This window comes from Halichoerus grypus, chromosome 8 (assembly GCF_964656455.1).
Source record: "Halichoerus grypus chromosome 8, mHalGry1.hap1.1, whole genome shotgun sequence".
In the NCBI taxonomy this organism is placed as follows: domain Eukaryota; kingdom Metazoa; phylum Chordata; class Mammalia; order Carnivora; family Phocidae; genus Halichoerus; species Halichoerus grypus.
Window position 1 is genome coordinate 118,215,667 of NC_135719.1, and position 24,355 is coordinate 118,240,021.

A 24,355-nucleotide genomic window follows, 5' to 3' on the forward strand; every position below is an offset into this window, starting at 1 on the left:
TCATTTACAGAAGGAGACCCATAGCAGCCCTTGCAAGATTCTGCTCTATACCTGGGAAGTCCAAAGAGCAAGGATGTTATCTTGTCTCCTTTGACTCTATAACCCTGAGGCTGGGCATGTCTAGGACATATAATAGGATTTTTAAGATATAAGACAAATAAATGATTCTTGAATATATATTTCTAGTTTTTGCCATCTACTAAACATTATTTGTAAGGACAGTCAAAAAAATTAAGGTGTATTTGGAAGAATATTGGCATCTTTATAATCACCAGCCCATAGGGTCTGGACCTCTTTGAGGTGAATTCTGTGGACCTTGTATCTCCTTATTGACTGGTTAGACTGTTCCATTTTAAGAGATTCTACTTTTCCTATTGGCAATGTACCACAGTCCCCTCATGGAACTGAAGCCTGGGCACCCTACTAGCCCCTCAAGTCCATCTAGTCTGTCCTACCTTCCATTTACCCAGCTTTGCACCTGAAATCCCAATATGCCTTACAACTGAGTACACCCAAAATGTAACAGTAAATTTCATCAATCCATTCTCTACATCCACAAGCAAAGTCCTTTACAGATGTATGCACACACATGCACACACACAAATACATACAAAGATGAATAAAACTAGAAACCGTTTTTGGTTCCAATCTATTTTATCCATATATTTAAAACATGTATACAAACAGAATAATTTTGCTCATTTGTTTACTTATTTATACTTCTCTAGAAAGGATCAGAGGGGATTTATTAAAATTATAAAACAGAAAAAACTTATTTAAAAAATCAGGACCAAGAAAAATATTAATTAGGTTAGAAGATCATAAGCAAAGATTAGGATCCAACTGTCCAAAGTCACAAAATTATCTCTGAGATTCCTAGCAAACCAGAAGAAAACAAAAACAAAACTAGTTTACTGATACTGCTCTGATAATACATGCCAGTATTTTCCCGAAGAAGCAACACTTTTTTTTTATTTTTAAAGATTTTGTTTATTTATTTGACAGAGAGAGAGAGCGCAAGAGCAGGAACACAAGCAGGGGGAGTGGGAGAGGGAGAAGCAGGCTTCCCGCCGAGCAAGGAGCCTGATTCGGGGCTCGATCCCAGGACCCTGGGACCATGACCTGAGCCAAAGGCAGACGCTTAACGACTGAGCCACCCAGGCGCCACGCAACACTTTCTTTAGTACCAAATTCTGAAAGAAATTTATGATTTGTGGTAACCTGTGGGCAGGGGTGGTGGCCAGGGAGAGTCAGTGATGGAATGATGTCTTGGATGAGTCTCTTTACAAATGCAGGAAGCCTTCATAACATTTTCTCAGAGCATTCCAAGTGAAACGTGAAGGTGTGACACAAAATATGACTCAGAGGAGGCAGTTCTACAGATGGGCCAGAAAAAAAACGACTCAAGTAAGCAGCTTTCTGCTGATGCACTGTGATCAGAGAAGAAATCTTGAAGTGGTATTTCTCAAAGGCCAGGCCACAGACCACACATCAGAATAACCAGGGAATGCTTATTGAAACCACATATTCTGCAGACCTATAGAATAGCAATCTCTGGGGATGAGCCTGGAAATCTGCAGATTTTACAAGTTTCCCAGGGGATTCTTAAGTACGTCAGAGTCTAGAACCACTGCCCCAGAGCACTGGTCTTTAGACTTTTCTTTTTTTTTTTTGCTTGTATGTTCTAAAAGAATTTTCACATGTTTTGTATCATTTCATGTGTTTTTAGGTTGATATCTAAAATTTGTTATTGTAAGTTTAGGCAGTTACAAGAAAACATAATTTCTGGCATATTGTAATATTGACATTTTCAAATAAATCTTTTATATCACTTTAAAATGCATGCAATTAATCTTAAACACCCATATCCAATAACATCTAAAACCATGAATAAGCCCTTTAGCAGTCAAAATTTTTATATTTTTTTTCCTTGAACTCATGTTTCCATCCCACTTCCCCCACAGAATTTTATTCAAATGCAACGTATTTTATGCTTGGAAGACTGTTCTTTTTTTTTTTTTTTTTAAGATTTTATTTATTTATTTGAGAGAGAGAGTGATAGCGAGAGAGAGCACAGGCAGAGGGGAGGGGAAGAGGGAGAAGCAGACTCCCCGCTGAGCAGGGAGCCTGCACTGGGGCATGATCCCAGGACCCTAGGATCATGACCTGAGCCAAAGGCAGGGGGCTCAACCAACTGAGCCATTCAGGTGCCCCCAAAGACTTTTTTTTTTTATCACTTTATCATACTTCTCTGCAAAATATGTATGTAACATTGAAATTTTATTTTTTATTTCCTGTAACCTTAAGATTTTTTCAGAATTGCATTAGCATTATAATTATTATCAGTACACAACTAAGAAAAAATATTTTTTTCATAAATAATTTTAAGTATAACAAGTTATTTTGGAAATGCTCATATTAATTGATGGGTAGACTGTCCCCTACCCCCATGTAGTTCACATATTTATAGGTGAATATTACCACTAGAATAATACAGGCTTCAGCATCAATTTTACTTATACTATTTGCTTTACATACATTACTCTGAGAAAATTTGTTTACACAAAAAAGTAGATAGGAATGGAAGGTGTTCGTTATAGCAGTGTCACTGAAATCTTTGAACTCTTTCTGAATTATAAGGTAAACCTATGTAGTTTTATAGGTTTATATATATATATAACTAATATATAATAAATAATATAAATATATTTATATAACCTATATACAAATCTCATTTGTAATAAATTTAAGCTGACAATTTGATTAGGTCATCCTTCAATTTTGTTGAAAGCAAAGAAATGGAAACCACTTGACCTGCAAAATAATTTGTAATCCAGTCATTAATAATCATTCTCTCTCTTTAACCCCAACACCAGCGTTTTGAATTGTGGTTAGTTTAATGCCCTAGAGGTTTTTAAAACACATCCCCAGAGCAAATCACTGAAGTAAGATTGTTTCTCTTACTTCAAGTCACCCAAGTAAGATTTCAGATGGTTGAAAGGTATTCCATCTTAACAAGAGGGAAAAATGTGATTAAGAAAAAGGAGATGGGGAAGGTGGCCAAGGGGTATTTGCAGGCAGATCCATTTTAGTAAAGAGTACTTGTGGAAACTGAGGATCCAGCAAAAGACTCATTGAAAACCACCCTCGTTTCCTCATTTCTTGAAATGCTTTTGTGAAAGTTCACATACCTCAGTGTGTAGACCGTTGTACTAAGTATCTGGACAGACCGAGAAAATGCATCACTTTCAAGAAGATCTCAACAATAACACGGGGAATTCAAGAGTCCTGAAATGTATCTCAATCTTCCTAACTACAAGGATTCACTCCAAACGTGGATGCAGCCTAGCTTGGGACAGCTATCGAGAGGTAAAACAGACCACAAAGTGGTTCTAACAGCCAGCACAGGGAGATGTGGGTGATCTTTAAAAGCCTATGAGTTTTGCCTATGATTTTGCCAGCACTTCTCTCCTTATTTTAGTTAATGGAATTCGCATAATGTCTTTAAGGGTTGAGCTGCCTCTGGGTCAGAAAGGCCCAGAAGGTCCTCCTGTTTCCTCCCTGAGGAATTCTGTAATTTTGTTGCCACAACCAAAACTGAGGGAGGGGAGGATAGGAAAGTTTCTTTCTCTCTCTCTCACTTTTTTTCCCTTAATATGAAAATAATTGCCTCTACTCTTGGAGACCTGGCTTAATTAGACTAATCTGATTTTTTACTGGTAAAGCAACACTAAAATGCTACTGTTCTGAGTTCTCTAATTATAGAGCAATCACGCTTTTTCTTAACAGATACTAAAATCAAATGCTATAATGTTGGATGAGGTCATCGTGAATAGCTTGTTATAAGGGCTATTTTGAGGTACCATATGAATTTCAGTGGATATTATGCAGTGACAAAGAAACCATGTTTACTGCAGAAAAAAAAAAACTTATGATTTGCTACTACAATTGATCTAAACATTGGTGAGTTTCCACAAGCTATTTCATAAGAAGTAAGTTCGCTGACCATAACCTCCTGTTCTTCTACCTTAGACTCCTTAAATTCAAGCCCTTCCTGGTTTCCCCTCTTAGCCACCAGCTCTTCATTTTCCTCCCTGCATAGCTGGAACGCCATGATCCACCCTCTCCTTGATGGATCCTCTTACCAGCATGCTCAGCCCTCTTACTCCTTGAACTTCTGCTTATCCATTCTGCCAAGTCTCAGCTCAGAGTCAAACAACCATCTGTTCTCCCTACTATTGCTTCTAGCTTGCCAAGGACTGCTGGAGAAATTGTATAACTGCTGATTCATGCCATGACAAATCTGCAACTCCCAAACTCACCTTGACCTTTAGCACTACTTGGCGATCCTTTTACTCTTGCCTCGTTGGCTTCCTTTTTCACTGCTCAGGTGCTATTCCAAACCTCAAGTCATTGCTCTTCCCAAGTTTTCCACCATGTTTCCTCAATCAACAGATGACCTAACTTTCTACTGCAGGAAAAATCAGTGTTCAACTTCCCTCCTTTCCACTTCTTTTTTTTTTAAATAAAGATTTTATTTATTTGACAGGGAGAGAGAGAAAGAGTGCGCACCCACAAACAGGCAGAGCGGCAGGACCCACGTGGGGCTCTATCTCAGGACCCTGGGATCATGACCTGAGCTTAAGGTGGACACTTGACCGACTGAGCCACCCAGGTGCCCCCCTCCTTTCCACTTCGGATGGTCATCTATACCTTCACCCTACCTACCTCTGTCCCAGAGATAATGTAGTCTATCAATTATCCCTATTCAATACTAGTTTTTTATTTTAAGTTCTTTATTATAAAGCCTGTATACATTATTACAAGACAAATACTCTTCCTGAAAGTCATATTCCAAGTTGAAGAAACAGGCATTGGAATGTTAGGGAAAGAAAGGTGCTGATTGGCTACAGAAAAGAGCACATCAGAATAGCAAATGTTCTTCTCCGTACAATCATTTGCAAGCAAGGACACAAAGGAAGGTGAGTTGGCATGCTGTGTGCTCACTAAGTGTTTTAAAATTCTAACATTATTCTGCCAACCAAATGTCAAGACTGAAATTTAAAGAGGCCATGCTTTAGTATCAATGCCATTTTTGTTCTCTATTATTTGCTATCACCTATATCTACAGTCTAAAAAACTAATTATAATAATTATTTTTTTAAGGTTTTATTTATTTATTTGTCAGAGAGAGCACAAGCGGGGGGAGTGGCAGGCAGAGGGAGAAGCAGGCTCCCTGCTGAGCAAGGAGCCCAATGCAAGACTCGATCCCAGGACCCTGGGATCATGACCTGAGCTGAAGGCAGACACTTAACCGACTGAGCCATCCAGGCATCCCAAAACTAATTATAATTAGTCCACTTAGTTCCTTCTTTTAACTGTGTGGAGATTGCTCACCCTCGTTCAATCCAAACTTTTCATGGGAACTCCCAGGACAACCAGTGTGAATTACATTGTGCTTCAGCTGATATGGTTGTTCTAATTTAATGTCATGTTACACTAGCTATCATACATAACTTACAAGTGACACATACTTGCTTTAGAAAAAGTATTTGTTGAGACTGCCTAAAGAGAAGTTTTGTTATAGGAGATATGTATCAGATCCAACCAGGGGCAGATCCAGGGTGTTTTGGGGACCCTGAAGTGTATATAATTTGGGGAATTCTCTCTTTCTAAATAAGAATACAAAATTGTGGATATAAAATGAGGTACGTGGCCTTTGAGAGAGGTCTGTAAAGATGAAGTACTCTGAAGTTTAAGCTTCGTTAGCCTCATATAAATGAGCTTTTTTGTATTTTGTATCACTTAGGGCATTAAACCCAAACCAACCAAAAACACACTAAAAAGTGACCACCTGACATGAAACAGGATGTCATTAAATATTACATTTAATTTTCATTCCAATCTTTTTATTTGCCATTCTCATTTTTACAAAAGTGGGACCTAAGGCTCAAAGAATTTGGTAACTTGCTCACAGTCAGCTCCCTTCTCACACTGAAGGCAAGATTCAAACCAAGATCTGACAAACTAAATCTTGTGTTATTTCCACTACAATAGTCGGCCTTTAAGGTTTCCCAAGACAGGAAGAAGTTAAGTTTCTTTGGAGGATGCCCTTAGAAGATGCCTAGAAATGCCCAGTTAATACTTGAAATTGACATGACTTAATTCACATTTGAGAGCCTCACTAAAAACACTGCCCTAAAACTGTTTTTAAAGGGCATGAAGAAACAAATGTGTAACTCTTTGAGTTATTTTCTGCTCACTAAGTTACAGAGGTGAAGAAAGAAGATCTTAGGGTCTAGGAGAAATGTGGTTCTAGCAAGGAGAGAAAAATGGGGGCAGAATCAGAATCTGGAGGTAAGTGTAGAATTACAGCTTCTCAGGAAAAAGCCTGGCTGTGGAAGGACATACTTGATAGTATGGATTTTTCACAAATTATATTCTGTTGCTATGTGCCCAATATTATTCTTCCTTGCCACTGTAATATATCAAGTTTTAAAGACAGGAATAATGACAATTGGCTCATTACTCAATATTATACCCATTCCTTATATTTGCCAGTTTGGCCTCTATTTTTCAAAAATGTCTCTTAGAGGTTTTCTCTCCTTCTCCTAAGACCCTCAGAAGGTAGATGCTTTGTATTTATCTTTTCCTTACAGAATCTGGCACTGTGCCCTACAGGTAGTAGACATTTCATGTAGGTTAATTGCCATGGAAGATGGTGTTCATGAGTTAATTTTGACCAGCCACCATTTTCTAGGAATTCCATAATATAGATACGTTCTGATTCTATCCCATTCAAAGACTCCAGAATAAAATATTGGGCATTGGTTAAAGCTAAGGAAGAATTGATCAGATGTATCTAATAGTATTTTCATTCATCAAGCTATCATTGATGTTGAAGATACTTAAAAGACCTGTTGATTCTGTGGTCTTAGGGCCATTGTGACTCAAGCTGTAGCTAAAATCAGTCCAATGCAACAGGAGTTTCAAGAACAGCAACAGAAAAATGATGACTTAACTGAATGGAACAAGAAGGCACATACTTCCAAGAAGATCTCTCTATCCTTAGAGTAGAAATTTCCCTTCAAGATGACAAGTGGTTCAAACCCTTCAGGATCTTACTTGCCCTCAAAAACAAGGTGAGTCATGGACAGAAGATGCCAAGTGGTAACCATCCAGAGGGAAAAGGAGGGTCTCTATTATTAACTTAGGCTAAAGGTAAATATTATTTTTCCCACAGATGTTCCAAAATAGATGACAACTACTTGAAGGAATTGAATGAGGACTTAAAGCTAAGGAAGCAGGAACTGCTAGAGATGCTAAAACCTCTTGAAGATAAGAACAATCTCTTATTCCAGAAGTTGATGTCTAACTTAGAGGAAAAACAAAGAAGGTAAAGGCTCTCTACTCAGGGTTTCCTAGAGGGGAAAAGGCTGGAGAACTTTAATCCAGAGGATTAACAATGATTATTTACATTTTTAAAAAGATTTAGACATTTAGCTATAATAGATAAAGAATTTGTAACCACAAAATCAGTGGCAAGTAATCCTTTGTTTTATTTTAGTAAAATTAAAAATGATTCAGCCCTCATATCAAGGGGCTACAGTTACTACTCTTCTTCCTTAAGATGCCCACCTAAGAAACAGAAAAGAGCCTTTAGTATTTCAGTCTATCATGGTTACACTGATAGCTCCTTATTCATGTTTGTGGAATCACTTTAGGATAGATGACTCTCTTCTTCTCATGCCAAGCAGTGAAATAGAAAAAATCTTCTGGGCCTAGGAGTCCTCTGGATTTAGGGTCTGGCTTCTCTAAATATACTAGGCGGATAAAATCTCAACTCTGATCTAGGGCACTCACTGTTCTTGAGACCCACCAACTCTGTTTCCTTTCTAGTCTCAGATAATCTCACCTTAATGGGTCTACCTTCATTCTCTACCCTTACTGTAACCATCTCAGGGAGCTCAGACTTTTGGAGAACAAAAGCCAGGCAAAAAGTTGTGGTCAAGCACCAGCTGCTTACAATGCAGAAACAAACTTCTCTTAGGGTAAGAGAACACAAAGTTTGCTTCTCTGCTTATAATTAAGGAGGAAAAAGTATAATAAACATAAACATAAGTTAATGCCTTTAAAGAATACAGTAAATCTTTGACTTACTTGGTATTGATTCAGATTTTATTAGAAACTTCTTAATGCCTTGGATTGTATGTTGGGAACTACCATAAGGATATAAGGGGTTTCCCCAACTAACTCAAATGTCTTTTTTATAAAGAAGCAATATAAACAGAGATGAGGTAGGGCATAATTCTGGGATTTATGCTGAAGACAACAGATTCTTTGACCTCCTTCTTCACAGGGGCAAAATCATCCTTTCTACTTCAAAAGCCATAAACCAAAACATTTTTCTGAAAGGGTGAAGAAGAGCCTCACTGGCTGCTGGAGACTAAGTTTTGAGCATTATTGAACACAGAATTCATTATAAGGGACACAGCTGAGGCAAATGTTGATTGGGGATGAAACCATCCTATAGAGAACTTCTATGTCCAGAAGGAATTCTAAAACTCCTGTGATTTTAGCACCCATCTCATTCCCATGGTAGTGTACTTTCTGACTGCTTACAGAATAGTAATATTACTCTTTAGGAAGTATTATGTTTTGTGATGTCTTTCTCTTCCTTCCAGTTTGCAGATCATGAGGCAGATCATGGCAGGGAAGGGGAATGAAGAATCCTCAGTCATGGAGCTCATTAAGGAAGCAGAAGAGATGAAGCAAAATCTGGTAAGAGGTTGATGGACACTCCAAGGAATGGCCTCCTGTACAAGGCTCAATTCAATTGCTATCATCAAATGTGGAAGGAAAGACAGAGAGCTCATCTCTAGCATCTAAGGCTCCAATACTCATATCTCCTTGATCTAGAAAGGAGTCAGATGAAATGTTGGGCAGACTCAGAACTAACTAGCAAAAATTCTATTTCTTTGACTTTTAAAAACTTTTCATCTAGGGGTTAGTAATACAAGCATATTAACCCTTCATATTTCATAAAGAATAGAAAATACCAAAGTAAAATAAAAGAAATAGTTTGCTCTGGGAGACTCATAAGATTTCTAAAAACCGACAAGGTAAAGGATCTTAAAAATTAGAAATTAGTGGTCTGCACCCCAGAGAAATTGCCATGTGATCAGAATATCTTAAGTGTTGTGTGAAGAACTCATTTCTGTTGATATCATATTACAATTACCATAATTATAGTTATTATTCAAAATTGTTATTATTTTTGTACTATCATCATCATCAAACTCATCTCTCATGTTCCTGGATTTTGGGCTAGACTTATTTATTGCCTTCCTCTATGGTTTGCTATATACCTGCATCCCCACCCCTTTCCCCTCATTACTTAATAATTTCTTCCAACTTCACTTTAATGACTGGACAAACACGTTTCTGTTTGTTTGGTTTTTTCCCTCTCCAACAGGAAAGGAAAAACAAGATGCTTCGGAAGGAAATGGAGATGCTATGGAACAAGGTGTGCCTCTAAGGATCTCTTGATAGTATTATCTTACAGACCCTAATGAAAAGAACTTCCCTTTCCTCTTGTCCCCATTCTCATTTGTCATGTCCCTGCTTCCACCCATGCCTCATTCCAATCCATTCTTTGCACAGCAGCCAAAGTGGTATTTTTGAAACAATCAAATCATGTCACTTTCCTTATGGAAACCATTTATAGCTGCTCCTTATTGTGGCAAAATATGGCTGTTGCCTACCTCTCTCCTCTCAAAGAAGTCCTCTCCTTACTTTCTATGCAACCACCACACTGGCCTCCTTGTGGATTCTCAAACATGCCAAGACCTTTCCTATCTCAAGGCTTTTGCTCTTGTTTTATCCCTGGCCTGTAATACTATTTTCTTTTGGTTGGCTCATTCTCATCCTTCAGGTCTCTGCTTAAATGTCACCTCCTCAGGGAGGCCCTCCTTGTTTACTCCATCTAAAATAGGGCACCCCTCTCTTACTTTCTATTATAGAACCCTGTTCATATCCTCCATAGCACTCTTTATAATTAAGCTTATTATTTTTACTTTTTCATTATTATTATTTTACTTGTTTCTTGTCTCCCTGACCCCCTCTGGAATACAACCTCCTCCAGTTTCTTGATTGCTTTGTTCATCTCTGAATCCCTAGCATGTAGCACAATGCTTGGAACATAGTAGACAATCAATAAATGTAAGTTGAAAGAATGAATGTATGAATATATAATTCTAATTCTCCTATGATTTTGCAATGATCACTTCATTGTTTAAAACACAATAATAGGGCCTTTTGCTGGGAAACCATATGGGGGGTGGAAGTTCCTTTGTGGACTAAGTCCTTGAGATCCATGTGCTTTTTCACAGACTATAAAACTAGAAGAACAGATTGTGTCTTGCGATATAAACAGTGTGTGGTGTGATCTCTGACTGTTTTTTTCATCTGACCTTTCCACAAATAATCAGGATAGCATCAAGCCCTGCATCTTGACCTGAGATCTAGTCCTACTTCTCAGAGGCAGCTACAAATCAGTTCTATGAATTGTCAGTTTTAGTTCTTGAGTTTTTGAGTCCTTTTGATAAGAAATGTGCCAGCACAAATCCTCTATCAAAATCCAGCTTCTCCAAAGCTCCCAAAAGATTTTTTATAAGCGATGTCCACATTTATTAGCTAGTGATTGGCTTTCCCTACTCATAATTTTAGACAGTGAGAAATGGAGAGAGAACGGTATGCCCAGTGGTTAAGAACATAGGCTTCAGAGTCTACAAGATCTGGTTCAAATTCTTCTAAACAAATGACTTAGCCTCTCCAAATCTCTTTTCTCATTTATGAAATGGAAATAAAAATAGTCCTATGAGGGTTAATTGAGAAAGTTTATAATGTAGTAAAGTACTGTAAATAAGTAATGTGTAAGTAGCTTACAGTAGTGATGGCATATAATAAGTGTACGTTAATAGGTTTTATTATTATAAGGTATACTCAAGACCAAATGGAAGGGCTTGTTCCATTCTGAACCCCATTTGGTAGTACACTTTTCATGTTGAACCCTGACAGGTTGCTGACTGGCAGAAACCAAAAGCTTTGACTTATGTTGGTTTTCCACTTTCCTCACTAATTCCCACTAATTTAAAGCTTTGCCAAAATGTCTCTCTACAGACATTCGACACAGAAGAACTTGGTGGTCAACAAAAAGCACCGCAGATAAAAAACAAAGCAGACTTGCAGGACGGGAAGGCAAGTGGACTATAGAGCACTTAGAATTTCAAGGTTGTTGATGCCACATTGCTGGAAACAGCCTGTTGACAATCAGGGCTAATTTGGGTAGGCAGATAGTTAGGATTTGGGCCTTTAGGTTATGTTGGATTTACTGACTGCTGAGACACTGCATTTCTTTTCTGGGACCTTCTATTCCTTTAGCTCTCTTCTTTTACCCCAGGTTCCCCAAACCCCCTCATCACCTAGGAAGACCAAAAATGAACTGGAGCCATCATGTGCAGAGAAAGTGAAGGAGAAAAGGAAGGTAGTGTGATCTTTCTGAATGGTAGTAGCTTTTAGAGCTGACAGATTAAAATTTTTAATGTAGCAGTAATCTGTCTAAATTACAGTGTGCTTCTGAACTGATACAAATTTGATAGGAAATCTGGTTCCCTTGGGATATTATATTTGAGTTAGAGTGACACTGCAAATTTCTGGGAAATCACGTTAGTGGGGGCAGAGTAGGAGAAACTATACCAACGATGACAACTCAACAGTAACTATGTGATGTCAAAATAATAGCTAATTTGTTTTTGAACATTTATTTAAAAGTATTACGCTTGTATCTAATCTTCCCACAACAAACTTTTTCAGAGAAAATGATTCTATTAATTTAGCCTTCAGTATTTGGAGTGATGGATTATAAAGGTGAGGCCCTACTAAAAGGACTAAAGAGTTGAAACCAATTTATTAGTGAATCTATGACACTGTGCTTTTGCTATAAAGTCTTTGCAGCATATTGAGAACACTGATTTCTGATCTCAATTTACTTTGTCACCCAGAGGCTCTTTCTTCCACCAGGAAAAGCAACAGAGGAAAATGGAATGGGTCAGGTACCAGGAACAAGCCAACATCCTTCAGGTACTAAGATCTTCCAAAGTTGAACATGGGATGCAATTTCATTCAGACAATGTAAAGTTTTTTAGTTTTGTAATATTCATCCCAATTCCCTCATCTGGATTACCAATTATTCTGCTAAAAGAAAACGTTTCATGGGGAGATAGCTGCAGAGACCTGTCTCCAGCTTCACATTGAATAACTTAAATACATTTTCCCCCCTATAGTCTTAGTTTTGTTCTATTTGAAATGGGGGGGGAATCACAAATACTTTCTGCCCAGCTTTAAAGACTGAACATGATGGGATGATTTTAAACTTCTGAGTAAAAAGGATCAGGTTACAAGTGCTTTAGAGAAGCCAGTACTGTATGAGTAGTTGTGAAAATGTTGTCTTGTAGAATGACTTTAATGGCAAAGTGATTGAGCTGAGAATTGAAGCCTTGAAGATCTACCAGAAGGCCAATGACCTGAAATTACCCCTATACTTACAGCAGAATTTGGAACCAAAGCAAGCATATTTTAATCTTCCTGGGTCCTGAGGTAGGTGGAGTATCATAGGTACACAGTTTGAGGTTTTATTTTATTTTACAGTGAAAATTCCATTACTTACGAAGTGATCAACACAATGCCTGGCACACCATAAGTTAAATGTTAGTAGTGATCTAATAAATTTTATCACTATCATTATTATTACTCAGAAGCTCTTGTAAAATAAGGATTCCTCTGGAGGAAATGAAATTTTCTTTTGTAAAGACTAAGTTACATATTATGTACTTAGTATACGTAGTTGGTACAAAGTTGACCCCTGAAAAAATATTAGTTTCCTCCCCACTTGCACCCCTTTCCTAGGAATTATTGTGGTTTGATCTCATGAATCTTGTTGGAATAGACTCTGCTACTTCAGAACAGAAAGCCAAAGAGATAGACTTCTGACAATGGTTGTGAGTTTCACCAATCCAGATATTCCTCTGAGATTTTCAGCATTTGCCCCCAAAGAATTTATGGCATCATTAGAGGAAATTGTATAGTTTACCATAAAAAAATAAAGGAATGGCTTCTGAGGGGCAGAAGAAAGAGTTCTTAAATTTTCAGGGATCTATGAATCTGAAATCTATATTTTAAAGAGAACACATTCGATGAGAAATCATGGTTAGGGGATGATAATATTTTATCAGTAACAGTATCAGTATGTATATCTCTCATTTCTTTTTTTTTAGATTTTATTTTAATTTATTCATTTGAGAGAGAGAGCTCCAGAGCTTGAGAGAGCAAGAATAGAGAGGAGGGGGAGAAGCAGATTCCCTGCTGAGCAGGGAGCACAATGCAGGGCTCCATCCCAGGACTCTGGGATCATGACCTGAGCCGAAGGCAGACGCTTAATCAACTGAGCCACCCAGGTGCCCCTGTATATCTCTAATTTCTTCTCAATCTTATTCCATAAAGGGCTTGAACAGCAGATAAAATCACACACAGCACATAAGATTAAATAAATAGATGAGTAAATCAGGCCGAAGGAAAAATAAGTTGAAGTCAGGTAAATACATGAAAATGTATAATGAAAGTACTATATAGTTGGTAGAAGCAGGCTTCAAACTTGGTTCTGGATTTCCCAGAAAAAGAAACATGGATTTACGGTATCCACAAAATAATAATAAATCAATTGCTCAAGAATATAGCTTTTACTAGTACTGAGACCAGAGAGAAATTTCTCCTCCATGGAGACGGGACATTCTATATGTGTTATAGTAGCTAATGTTCTCAATAATATTTCTAAAATGAATTCAGAATCTAAATTTTCTAGGTTGTTTCTTATCTTTTTGTTGGCACAATCTAATAAAAAAATATTAATTTGAAATTTTTAAAAAGCAATGGGTCAGTTCAAGATGATTTGGTCCAGGTACATAGCACTGTCAGTCTAACTTGACTCATATATAAAATTTACAAAATCTAGAAGGCTGGATCGACCATCCATCCTTTAGCCAGTGTTCTACTTATATTTTTTCTTTCTTTTTTTTTTAAGATTTTATTTTTAAGTAATCTCTACACTCAATGTGGGGCTTGAACTTACGACCCCAAGATCAAGAGTCACATGCTCTATAGACTGAGCCAGCCAGGCAGCCCGCCCCCCCCACACACACACTTATATTTTTTCTTTTAACTGTTCTTTTGATTGGAATTGGACAGCAGAAAGCTTGAGATTTTCTTCTCAAACAAGAACCTAGAATACAATCAGAAGCAATAATAAGTCATTAAGGAATAAATTAAAAAGCTGGAGGAGAGGAGGGTACAAGGAGGACAGATCCTTGTTTTACTTTGTTTAAAATTAGCTGAAGGTCATCTCAAGGGATCTTAGAGTAGGGAGTTAAAAATCTTTTAGCTCCAGATTCAAATCAAGCCAAGATTAGTAAATAGTGAAGGGTTCCATTCGATTCAGTCACCTTAGGGGATTTCTTTTTTCCCAGTACACTGGATCTTTGAAATTTGGACTAGGACAACCCACACATCAGTACTCTCTTTTCTCTTCTCTCTTCTTATGCTTCTGGAGAGTTAAGTGATAGGGCACTAAATTTCTAGTTACCACCAATGCAAGTAGCCGCAGGCATGTGTGACCCACTGGTCCCGTGCTTTATTGATTGTGCATTCACTGAACACTGATTACAGGCCAGTTTCATTTTCTAACACACACATATACAAAATCTTTGGGTTTGTTTGAGCCTAAGTGGATCTGAGTCCTAGATTTTGGTTATCTTGACCTATTTGTTTGATTATTGAAAAGAAAACAGAAGCATTAGTTTTCTTCATAGAGGAATTTTTAAAGTAATTATGTTAAGATTAACATTACCAACAGTGATATGACAGGGAGGCGGTTTAGTGGTGCTCATGTTTCCCAATTTCTGTGTCACTTGGTCTGTTGTTTTCAATATATTCTGTTTAGATTGACTTCTTTAATTTCTTAAATGCATCCCTGGAAAATAAAATTAATATCACTGTTTTCAATGAAAAACCAATATAGCTTTCCATAATCGAAAGTAAACTTAATAAGGATACTGAAAAACAAAATTTTAATGTTCTAACCAGATGCTAAAGCCTGAGGTCTGTTTTATCTTTATTAGGAAGTGAGATTAGCAAGATGTAGAGAGTTTTAAAGAAAACCAGCAACAAACTGAAACTTTCTCCTTGAGGCCATAAAATTTGAAGAATTGAAAAGGGAGTAATTGTTTCACTGTGGTTTATAGTGTTTAATGCTGTGTTCTAGCACCTCCTAAATTTATCTCAGTTGCCACTCAAAATCATCTTGCCATCAAATTTTTGGAAACAGTATTTTAATGGCAAAAGCACTGCATTTAGAGTCAGGTATATGAGTTGCAGGCCTTATTCTGAAGCTAAACAGTTAAATAACCTGGGCAAGACATTTAGTTTCAGTTTTTTTCTTTGCCTAAAACAATCAAAACATACTATAGAGCATGTTGAAAGCATGTGGTTTTGTGTAATGCTCACGATGACTCTGTGGAGTAGGTATCATAAAACAAGAAACTAGTTCAGAGAAGCCAGGCTTCTGATTCTGTATCTAAAGCTCACCTTCTAGAATGTGCAGAAAATGGCAGTGTTGAAGTATGGGATGTCTCATGACTCTTCCACCTCTAAAGGCTATGATTTAAATCCAAACTTATCCCTGTTTAATGTATAATACTCCCAATGAAGACTCATACTCCCTAAGGGTAATTTGGTCAGTAATAAAACAGTTCAAAATGGGTTGACAGTTTGTAATTCTACATTTATCCCAGTAGGTGGCACCAATCACATCCAGGCTTCTAGTCTACAAATAGTGGTAATTCAGGAACCCTGATATACTGTGGGAGAGATTGGTCTTCTATTACCCTTAGGACAAAATGTGCTACATTTATATATCAAATGAAAAAAATTATTGATGTTTTCTGCCATGATCTGTTGCACTGAGGTGTATTACTGGCAGCCTTGGTTAGACCTTACTAAACTCAGTATTCTGTTGTACAATCCTTACCTGTTATTCTACTCCTTGAACTACAGTTCCCTCCATTCCAAAAACATCCACTGTCCACTTCCTTCACAATCCCTAATACTGTTTCTTTCCACCATAGATAAATCAGGTAATCGGGACACTGAATTATAAAATGAGTTGAGCAATTATACAAGGTGGTGATTTTTTGAAGTTTAAGTACTTAATAATGTTCCTAGATACGGTCCATTTTCCTCCAGTCTCAAAAGAATTGAATTTCACAAACCTGTCTTAAAGGGTGAAATGTCGTTTTGGACATACCTCCCCGCAAATCCGGGTACAGGTCCTTCTGTTCTGCACATTTCCAAGTAAAGGAAAGGTTTCTCCCACTGCTCTTTGCCAAGAATCCTTCCTCCCGCATCACCTGTCCTGTGTGCTGGTTGGCTGGGTTGCAGTAGTATGAACTATTTGGTTGGCAAAACACAAACCTGTGTTAATATTAGTTTGTTACACTTTAAGCAATCCCTACTTGCAAATTCTCTTGAGCCCCTGGTTATAGCATTACCATTGTCAGTCTAATCTGTTTGGCATACTGCCTCACCTAGTCTTACAGAAGAGAAAAACATTTTACACCGAGTGTGTGCCTTCTGGGGACGGGTCACATTTGAAGGTGTAAATTTACAGTGTAAAATTACAATTTGACCCAGGCTGTGTAACAGCCCTTCCCTGGCTTCTGTAGAGTCAAGAGAACAGTTCGTGGCCTTTGGCATCCACCTATCTTAAAGAGTACAGGCAAGAAGTAATCTTTAAATTCAGCTGAATTTCCCATCATGCCTGCTGGTAGTTTAAAGAAGAAGTTTATCTTTGGTAATAATGTAACTGACGATAAGACAGTTGATTCTGACACTTCGTTTTTCTCCTCCCCTCCCCCTCCCCCCACCAAACTCATCCTGTTGGCATTTTTTTGAGCTCTTTTGAGAAGAAGCTGAAGGTTGGATGTGATTATTTTGCTACACTTATAAATTCAGATGAAAGCCCAGTGAGGTGGGAAATGAATATTCTTGAGACCTTATTTATTCTCTAACTCCCTCCTTTCCCAAAGCAAGTCATTCTTCCTGGCTTTAACCTTTACTTCACTTTAGTATGACTCTTCCTGATGGCTGAAATATACTTCAGTAGGTGCTGCTGAAAGGAAAATAGTAGTGTTAAGTTAAAAGGCTCAAAGGCAGGGGTGGAAACCCACAGTTAACTTGAATCTGGGTCCTTGATAAATAGTAACGCTCTCAAATACAGGCTTTTTAAAGCTTTGAGGCAACCTGAACTTTTTGAATGTCAAAATTAGGTTTATGGTTTGTAGTGCTATGTAATAGTTACTATAGTAACTGATAGAAGGTTATGAAGTTAATTTCTGAACTAAGTCGTTTTTTTACTTCCTATAAAACCCCACAGAGGGATGTCTGGGTGGCTCAGATGGTTAAGCGTCTGTCTTCGGCTCAGGTCATGATCCCAGGGTCCTGGGATCAAGCCCCGCTTTGGGCTCCCTGCTCCGCGGGGAGCCTGCTTCTCCCTCTGCCTGCCACTCCGCAAGCTTGTGCTCTCTCTCTGAGACAAATAAGTAAAATCTTTAGAAAAAATAAATAAATAAAACCCCACAGAAGCCCAGGGGGAGAATAAAATTCTTCTTTCCTAAATATAAATTCTGAAGGTTGAAAAAAATAAACTGTACCTTTATTAATATTATGATTATTTCAATGAGTGACAATAGCTTCCAAAGTTTTTTATATTACACGCTTAGGAAATTTGGCAGGATTGTTAGGATTGGGTTGTCATATTTAGCAAATAGAAAGAGGATGCTCAGTTAAATTTGAATTGCAGATAGTTAACTTTTTAGTATAAGTGTGTCTTAAACATTTCATGGGACATACTTACACAAAAAATTATTTGGTTTTTATTGAAATCCAAATTTAACTGGGTATCCTGGCAATCCTGACCTAGGACAAACTCCCTACAGAGCCTGTTTTGCACCCTCCAATTCTTCCTTTTTCCCCTTTTTATTGGCTCCCTTCTCCTTCTCTATCTCAGCCTATGCCTGTCATTCTCTCTGCCTCCTCTTTTTTGTTCCCACACCCACCTTTATCTTTTTTTTTTTGTTGTTGTTCTCCACTATCCACAATTGGCCATTTTTATGGAATATGTATCTGGGTTATCTGAGGATATATATATATATGATTTATCATCCCATTTCTTCATTTAAAAGTTGTATTAAAAGTACAGTTTTGTAGGTTCTCAAAGAAAATTGTTTCTACTTGCATATAATCCTCAAATGATTTTCTTCTGCCTGTGAGACATGAGCCCTTAGCTGAAAAAGGTTTGCCATTCCAACTTTAAAAATACTGCTTGAAGTTATCTTCTAAAACAACAGTTAGAAAATCCACGTTAATGCTAATACCAGAGTCATTCCTACAGTGATGCAAGGATATGTTATGCAACATGTGATGAATGTTAGTAGCTTTGCAACTCAAAATTAAACCAGGTTTTGTTTTGTTTTGTTTTTTTCCTCAAAGAAAGCTCCCGTTTTCCTAATGTTTCCCACCAGGTACTGTAAGTACTACAACGACAGGCAGAACAACTACCAGCAAACATGAATCTAATGTGGTAAGAATTACTTTCATTTTCAAAATTATTTTAAAGGCTTGCATAGGTAGTGGGTATAGATTTTTGGAATTTTTAAATTTATTTAAAGATTTATTTATTTCAGAGAAAGGCGGGGAGGGGCAGAAGGAGAGGGAGAGAGAGAGAATCCTAAACAGACTCCTCACTGAGTGTGGAACCCTACATGGGGCTAGATCCCATGACCTGAGATCATGACCTGATCCAAAATCAAAAGTCAGCTGCTCAACCAACTGAGCCGCCCAGGTGCCCCTGGATTTATTTTTACTTTATTTATTTATTTGAGAAAGAGAGAGAGAGAGAGAGCATGAGCAGGGGGGAGAGGCAGAGGGAGAGGGAGAAGCAGGCTTCCCACTGAGCAAGGAGCCCCATTCGGGACTCCATCTCAGGACCCTGGGATCATGACCTGAGCCAAAGGCAGATGCTTAACGACTGAGCCGCCCAGGCACCTCTGGAATTTATTTTTTAATACATTCTAATTTAATATTTTTAGGGGATTTGCAGAGTGAGTGCCAGGGCACTTGATGTTTTAGCTGTTTTTTGCTTTTTTTCCTCCTCTATGTTGTAGAGAATTCTTGAATCAAAGACCTACACAGAACAACAAGGAACTGAAGGAAGTCACTTTGATGATGTAGGAGAGATGCTCTTGTTTCTGAGGTCACTGCCAGATGAAGCTCTGAAGGATTAGAAGGCTTTCACTCCATTTGCTTTGGCCAGATTTAAAGTCTAGGCACAGCCATTTGTGTTAATTAAAATCTCTCAAACCTTTGCTTTAGTGCTGTTTACTATGTCCCCACCAAATTGGGTTTAAATGCAGGTTAGATGCTTGACCTTAAGTATGTCAGGAATTTCGTCATTTAGGGATTGGAAAACAGTCTCTGATTATTTTGATAGCTCTTGATTTTGAAATGACTAGATTCAAACCACATTGTATATTGTTAACAAGTCCATAAAAGGCTGTTCCCCTCCACCTTTGAAATGTTTCATTCTGGGCAGATCCATCACTAGCATATAAGCAAAAGTAGGTACAAAATAAGGAAAATTATAAGCTATACAGTTCTCTTACTCTCTCACCTACCTTGTCCACCTGCCCTGATGATTCTGTCTCCTACTTATCTTTTCCTTGAATACCTTCTACCTTCCTATCTTCAACCTACCACTGTTTTAGTTCAGGCCATCTTTCCTGCCTAGATTACCACAGCCTCTTAATTGGTTTTCCCACTTCTAGTCCCTCTAACCCTACCTTCCACACCACCTAAAGAGGTGCTTTTCTAAAAGAGAAATGAGATCATGTCTCTTCCCTCCTGGTTTTCCACTGACTTTAGTATAAAGTCCAAACTCCTTCACAGACCATAATGATCTGCCTCCTGCCTATGTCCCCAGTCTCCTCTTTCACTGTATCTCCCTTTGCTCAGGTATACGACATTGAGCTCAACAGACCTATTTACAATTCCCCTGATGTACCATGAGGTCTATTATCTCCATGCCTCTGCACAAAGTTGATTCTTCTCTCCTTGTCTGTGCATTATCATTTGTCCTTAGGGCTGAGTTTGGTGCCCTTCTCCTATCCCAGTGATTTTCAATCCTAATTCTTATACTAGAATCTCTTTGGGAGTTTTTGAAAATACCAATTCACTGGGCCCCTCCCTTAGATCATTTAAATCAAGATCTCTTAGGGATAGGGCAAGAGCATCTGTATTTTTTAAAAGCTCCTCCAGAAATTCTTATGCACAGCCAGGTTTGAGAATCACTGTTCCAGGCTGTCTTGGCTTTATCATAACACTTAATGAATTATATTGCAATTTCTTATTTGTTTACCCAGTTATCTCCCTCACCAGATTGTGAACTCTTTGAGGCCCAGGACTATGTCTTACTCATCTTTTCATTTTGACTACCTAACAGCACCTGGGGTTAGATAGAGGCTCAGATATTGCATAAGGCCTCAGCCAGGTTAATAGCAAAGTCCCAGGGTCTCTTGATACCTTGTCTTGTGTCAGTTTGGATCATACTGTAGTTCCTGAGTTCTCCAGATCTTTTCTTTGCTCTAAGTTGTCATTAATTTCCTATATCATGTCAATACGGGGAAAGTTGATTTGTTACAAAACATTTCCGAGTCTGTAGGAACTCCTTGTATGTTCTGGTAATGAGCAAAGTAAGACAACCAATTAAAAATTTTCTTTCCCCCAAGGTTAATTTAAATCTGTAAAGATGTATTTTAAAATGTAATTTTGGACTTGAAAAGGTTCACATGAAATCACAGAATTTGGGTATTAGAAGGAACTTTAAATAAGTATGAATTTCTTTCATTTTATAGAAGGGGAAACTGGAGTTCAGATATGTTGAAAGAGTGTCCAGAGTCCCACAGTTAATTGGGGATGTTAACAGTTTAGGCTGATTACCAGAGCCTAGGTATTCTTACTACCAGTTCATATTCCAATCTAATTCATATCTTTCCTTTCTGGGCCACAAGAATAACAGGTTTGGCAGCCCTGAAATGATTAGTTTCATGTTCTCCCAACTGAATTAGCTGAGTATGTAATCCATGTTCTGTTTCAAGAAAGCCACCTCTGTACTTATTTAGTCCTTGTACACTTCAGCAGTCCTGAGAGACTTTTCAAGTCATTTGAATTAGACAGAGCAATGAGAGCTAAAGTCAAGAATATAAAATCTCACTGTACACTCACTACTTAAATAAGTCATTTAATTTCAGGGCCTTAGATTCCCAATTTTAAAACTGGATTGAGAGAGCATCATTCAAATGTTTTAAAATCATATGTGTGTGTTTTGTTTGTTTGGCATTCAATAGGTTTAGTATGTGACCTTTCCCCCCTATTTTCTTCATTAAGTAAGACATGAAATAAACTAGCTGCTAGGAGAAATTTGTAACTTCTTAGAAAAAGAATCATTTGCTATTTCCAAAGTATTGAAATTGTATGTTTACTGTCAGTCAGGCTTATCATCTTTCCCTCCAATGCTCCACATCTTTCAGTTTCTTCAAAACACAAAATGGAAATATCGTAGCCTTTTATCTTACTTTATCTGTAAGACTTCACACTGGACTCTGACATGCCCTTATATCGCAATGCAAAGTTATCATTTGGGTTGGCTGGTTGTGGGTATCTGCGTTTTGATAAATCCAGGATATGGATCTCAGCTTTGTGGGTACAAATTTATTTGGTCAACTTACCCAACAGATCAGAGACTCATTCTAGCTACTCAAACTCCCAAGACAATCACTGATAAACCAAATTAATTTAAATTACACAGATGGCTATACCTTCCAAGGTGGTTGGAATATGTCTATATGTAGGCCATTCCCATTTCAGAATCAAATTATTAGGGAAGCTGAATTAGCAATAAGAAAGTATTGGTGGAATTGAAACATTATTACAGTTTTATGTACACTCGTAATATTCCAATTATGTTTCTCTGAGAATAAAACCTCTGATCCTTGACTGTACTTGGGAGATACTTTTCAGTTTTAACCTCAACTGAGAAAAACTTTGTCCCATTAGCAATACAATTACAATACAAGCCATAATGTTGGGTAGTACTATTTTTGTAGCTACTCTTATTTATTTTACCTTGACTTCTGAGCTATTCAGGGAATATTTGCTAACATTTCACCTCCAAAAGTTATCTTTTTGCCATGACCACAATTGATTAGTAGTGTCTGTTATACTGCTTTCCTAAATGAAATAAGGCCAACAGCAGCCTGATTGATACTTTCATCTTTAGTCTAGAATTGCAATCACCAAAGAGACAACTGACAATATGCAAGAATATTGCCTTATGCTTTTAGATCCAGGCAGAAAATCCAGCTTCAGTATTTCTTATGTGAACTGTGGCCACTTTAGATGGTGTCTTCTTTATAGGCAGAGGCTTCTGCAATCTGTCCCATGCCAAGGCAAATTTCTAACAGCCCCTCTGGCCCCATGGGAGGAGCCTGTGTTGCTCACAATTCAAAGTCCCTATTGCTTCATACGTTCTGTATTTAATCATCAGATATTAGGAAATGTGAAGAGAACAAGGTTCCATGTTGGAAAGGGATACTTGCTCTGCAACAAATCAATCCCACAGCAGGAGATATACAGGCAGATAAATATGAAATGTAATAATCACATGGTAAAATGAGTGGTCCTGAAAAATCTATCATCTCTGCTTCTTTCACATATTCATTTATGCTTCTTAACATCTCAAACCTTTATTTAAGATTCACTTTAAGCTAAAACACTGATAAATATTCTTATAAACCATTTTTCCTCCAATCATTGGTCAACCTAGGACAAAATGAGGTTACTTAGGCTAACAAAATAATTTTCTTTCCTTTTTAAAAATATTTTTCCTTTTGTATATTGCTTTTATAGAGACAAATATATTTTCCTAGGGTAGCTGGACCTTAAGCTATGTTTGATTACATGAAAACCAATTAATAATAACTTAGGAAAAGGATGATGTTTTCGATTTTTTTAGAAGTTCAAAACTTAAACTCAATCCATGTCAGTTTTCAAACTTGGGAATATCTTTTTTATTAATTTTATTTATTTGAGAGAGAGGGAGTGCATACAAGCAGTGGGGAGGGGCAGAGGGACAGGGAGAAGCAGACCCCTGCTGAGCTTGATCCCAGGACCCTGAGATCATGACCTGAGCCGAAGGCAGACGCTTAACCGACTGAGCCACCCAGGCACTCTGGGACTATCTTTTCTTGACTTGTGTATACTGAATCCTAAAACCTGAAGGACTTGTAGACAGAGCCCCTTTAAAAAATCAAATAACTTCTAGGCACTTAATGCTACTTTTCTATTTAACAAATCTCACTCTCCTTTTTCTTACCTAATAATTCCTTCCTCTTCTACCAATTACTGTCCTCCTCACCTATGGTCTACCCTTTCTTTGAATTAAGGAGGGAGGAAAACCAGTGCTTTCTTTAGAAATCAAACTTTTTCCCTCCTTGCTTCCTTCTTTTATCAGATGAGCAGACATGTAAGTAAGTGGTGATCTTCTGTAAATTGTCATGACACACTGGGAAGTGCTTCTCTATCTTCTGAATATTAACAGAAGACAATGTCAGTGGTATTAAAGGTATAAATTAGAGCCCTCAGAAAAGAATAAAATCTGTAGTAATGGTGGAGATAGGAGTCTGTAAGAAGAGTTGAAGAACTAACTGCTGATCTATCAAGGTACTACCTTTATATATGGTACCTAGATCCATCCTCCCTTGGTCTTAGCCATTTGGTAGGGCTCAGATGATCCTCATGCTCTGGATGAGTACATGACTGAGGCCTAACCAGTCAGGTTAACTTGCCTTAGTAAGTGGGGACATGACCTAGTTCTATGGTTCTCAACATTTTGGTCTCAGGAGCCCTTTACACCCTTACAAATTATTGAGGACTCCCAAGAACTTTTAAGTAGGTTTTATCTATCAATATTTAGCAAACTTTTTTTTTTTTTTTTTTTTTTAAAGAGAGAGAGTGGTGGGTGGGGGGAGAGGGAAAGGGAGAGAGAGAATCTTAGGCAGGCTCCATGCCCAGTGCAAAGCCTGACACAGGGCTTGATCTCACAACCCTGAGATCATGACCTGAGCTGAAATCA

The 24,355-nt window shown here is 37.8% G+C and overlaps 1 protein-coding gene across 1 annotated transcript; it reads left to right on the forward strand.

The window, feature by feature from the left end:
- The first annotated feature begins 7,092 nt into the window (after positions 1–7,092).
- Positions 7,093–19,531, forward strand: CCDC196 (coiled-coil domain containing 196). Its single transcript, XM_036071189.2, is given in 10 exon segments — positions 7,093–7,142; positions 7,244–7,396; positions 8,685–8,781; positions 9,476–9,526; positions 11,182–11,259; positions 11,462–11,545; positions 12,082–12,141; positions 12,516–12,657; positions 18,690–18,748; positions 19,332–19,531. Coding segments are annotated over 10 exon segments (894 nt in total). The 3' UTR covers positions 19,452–19,531.
- The last annotated feature ends 4,824 nt before the right edge of the window (positions 19,532–24,355 follow it).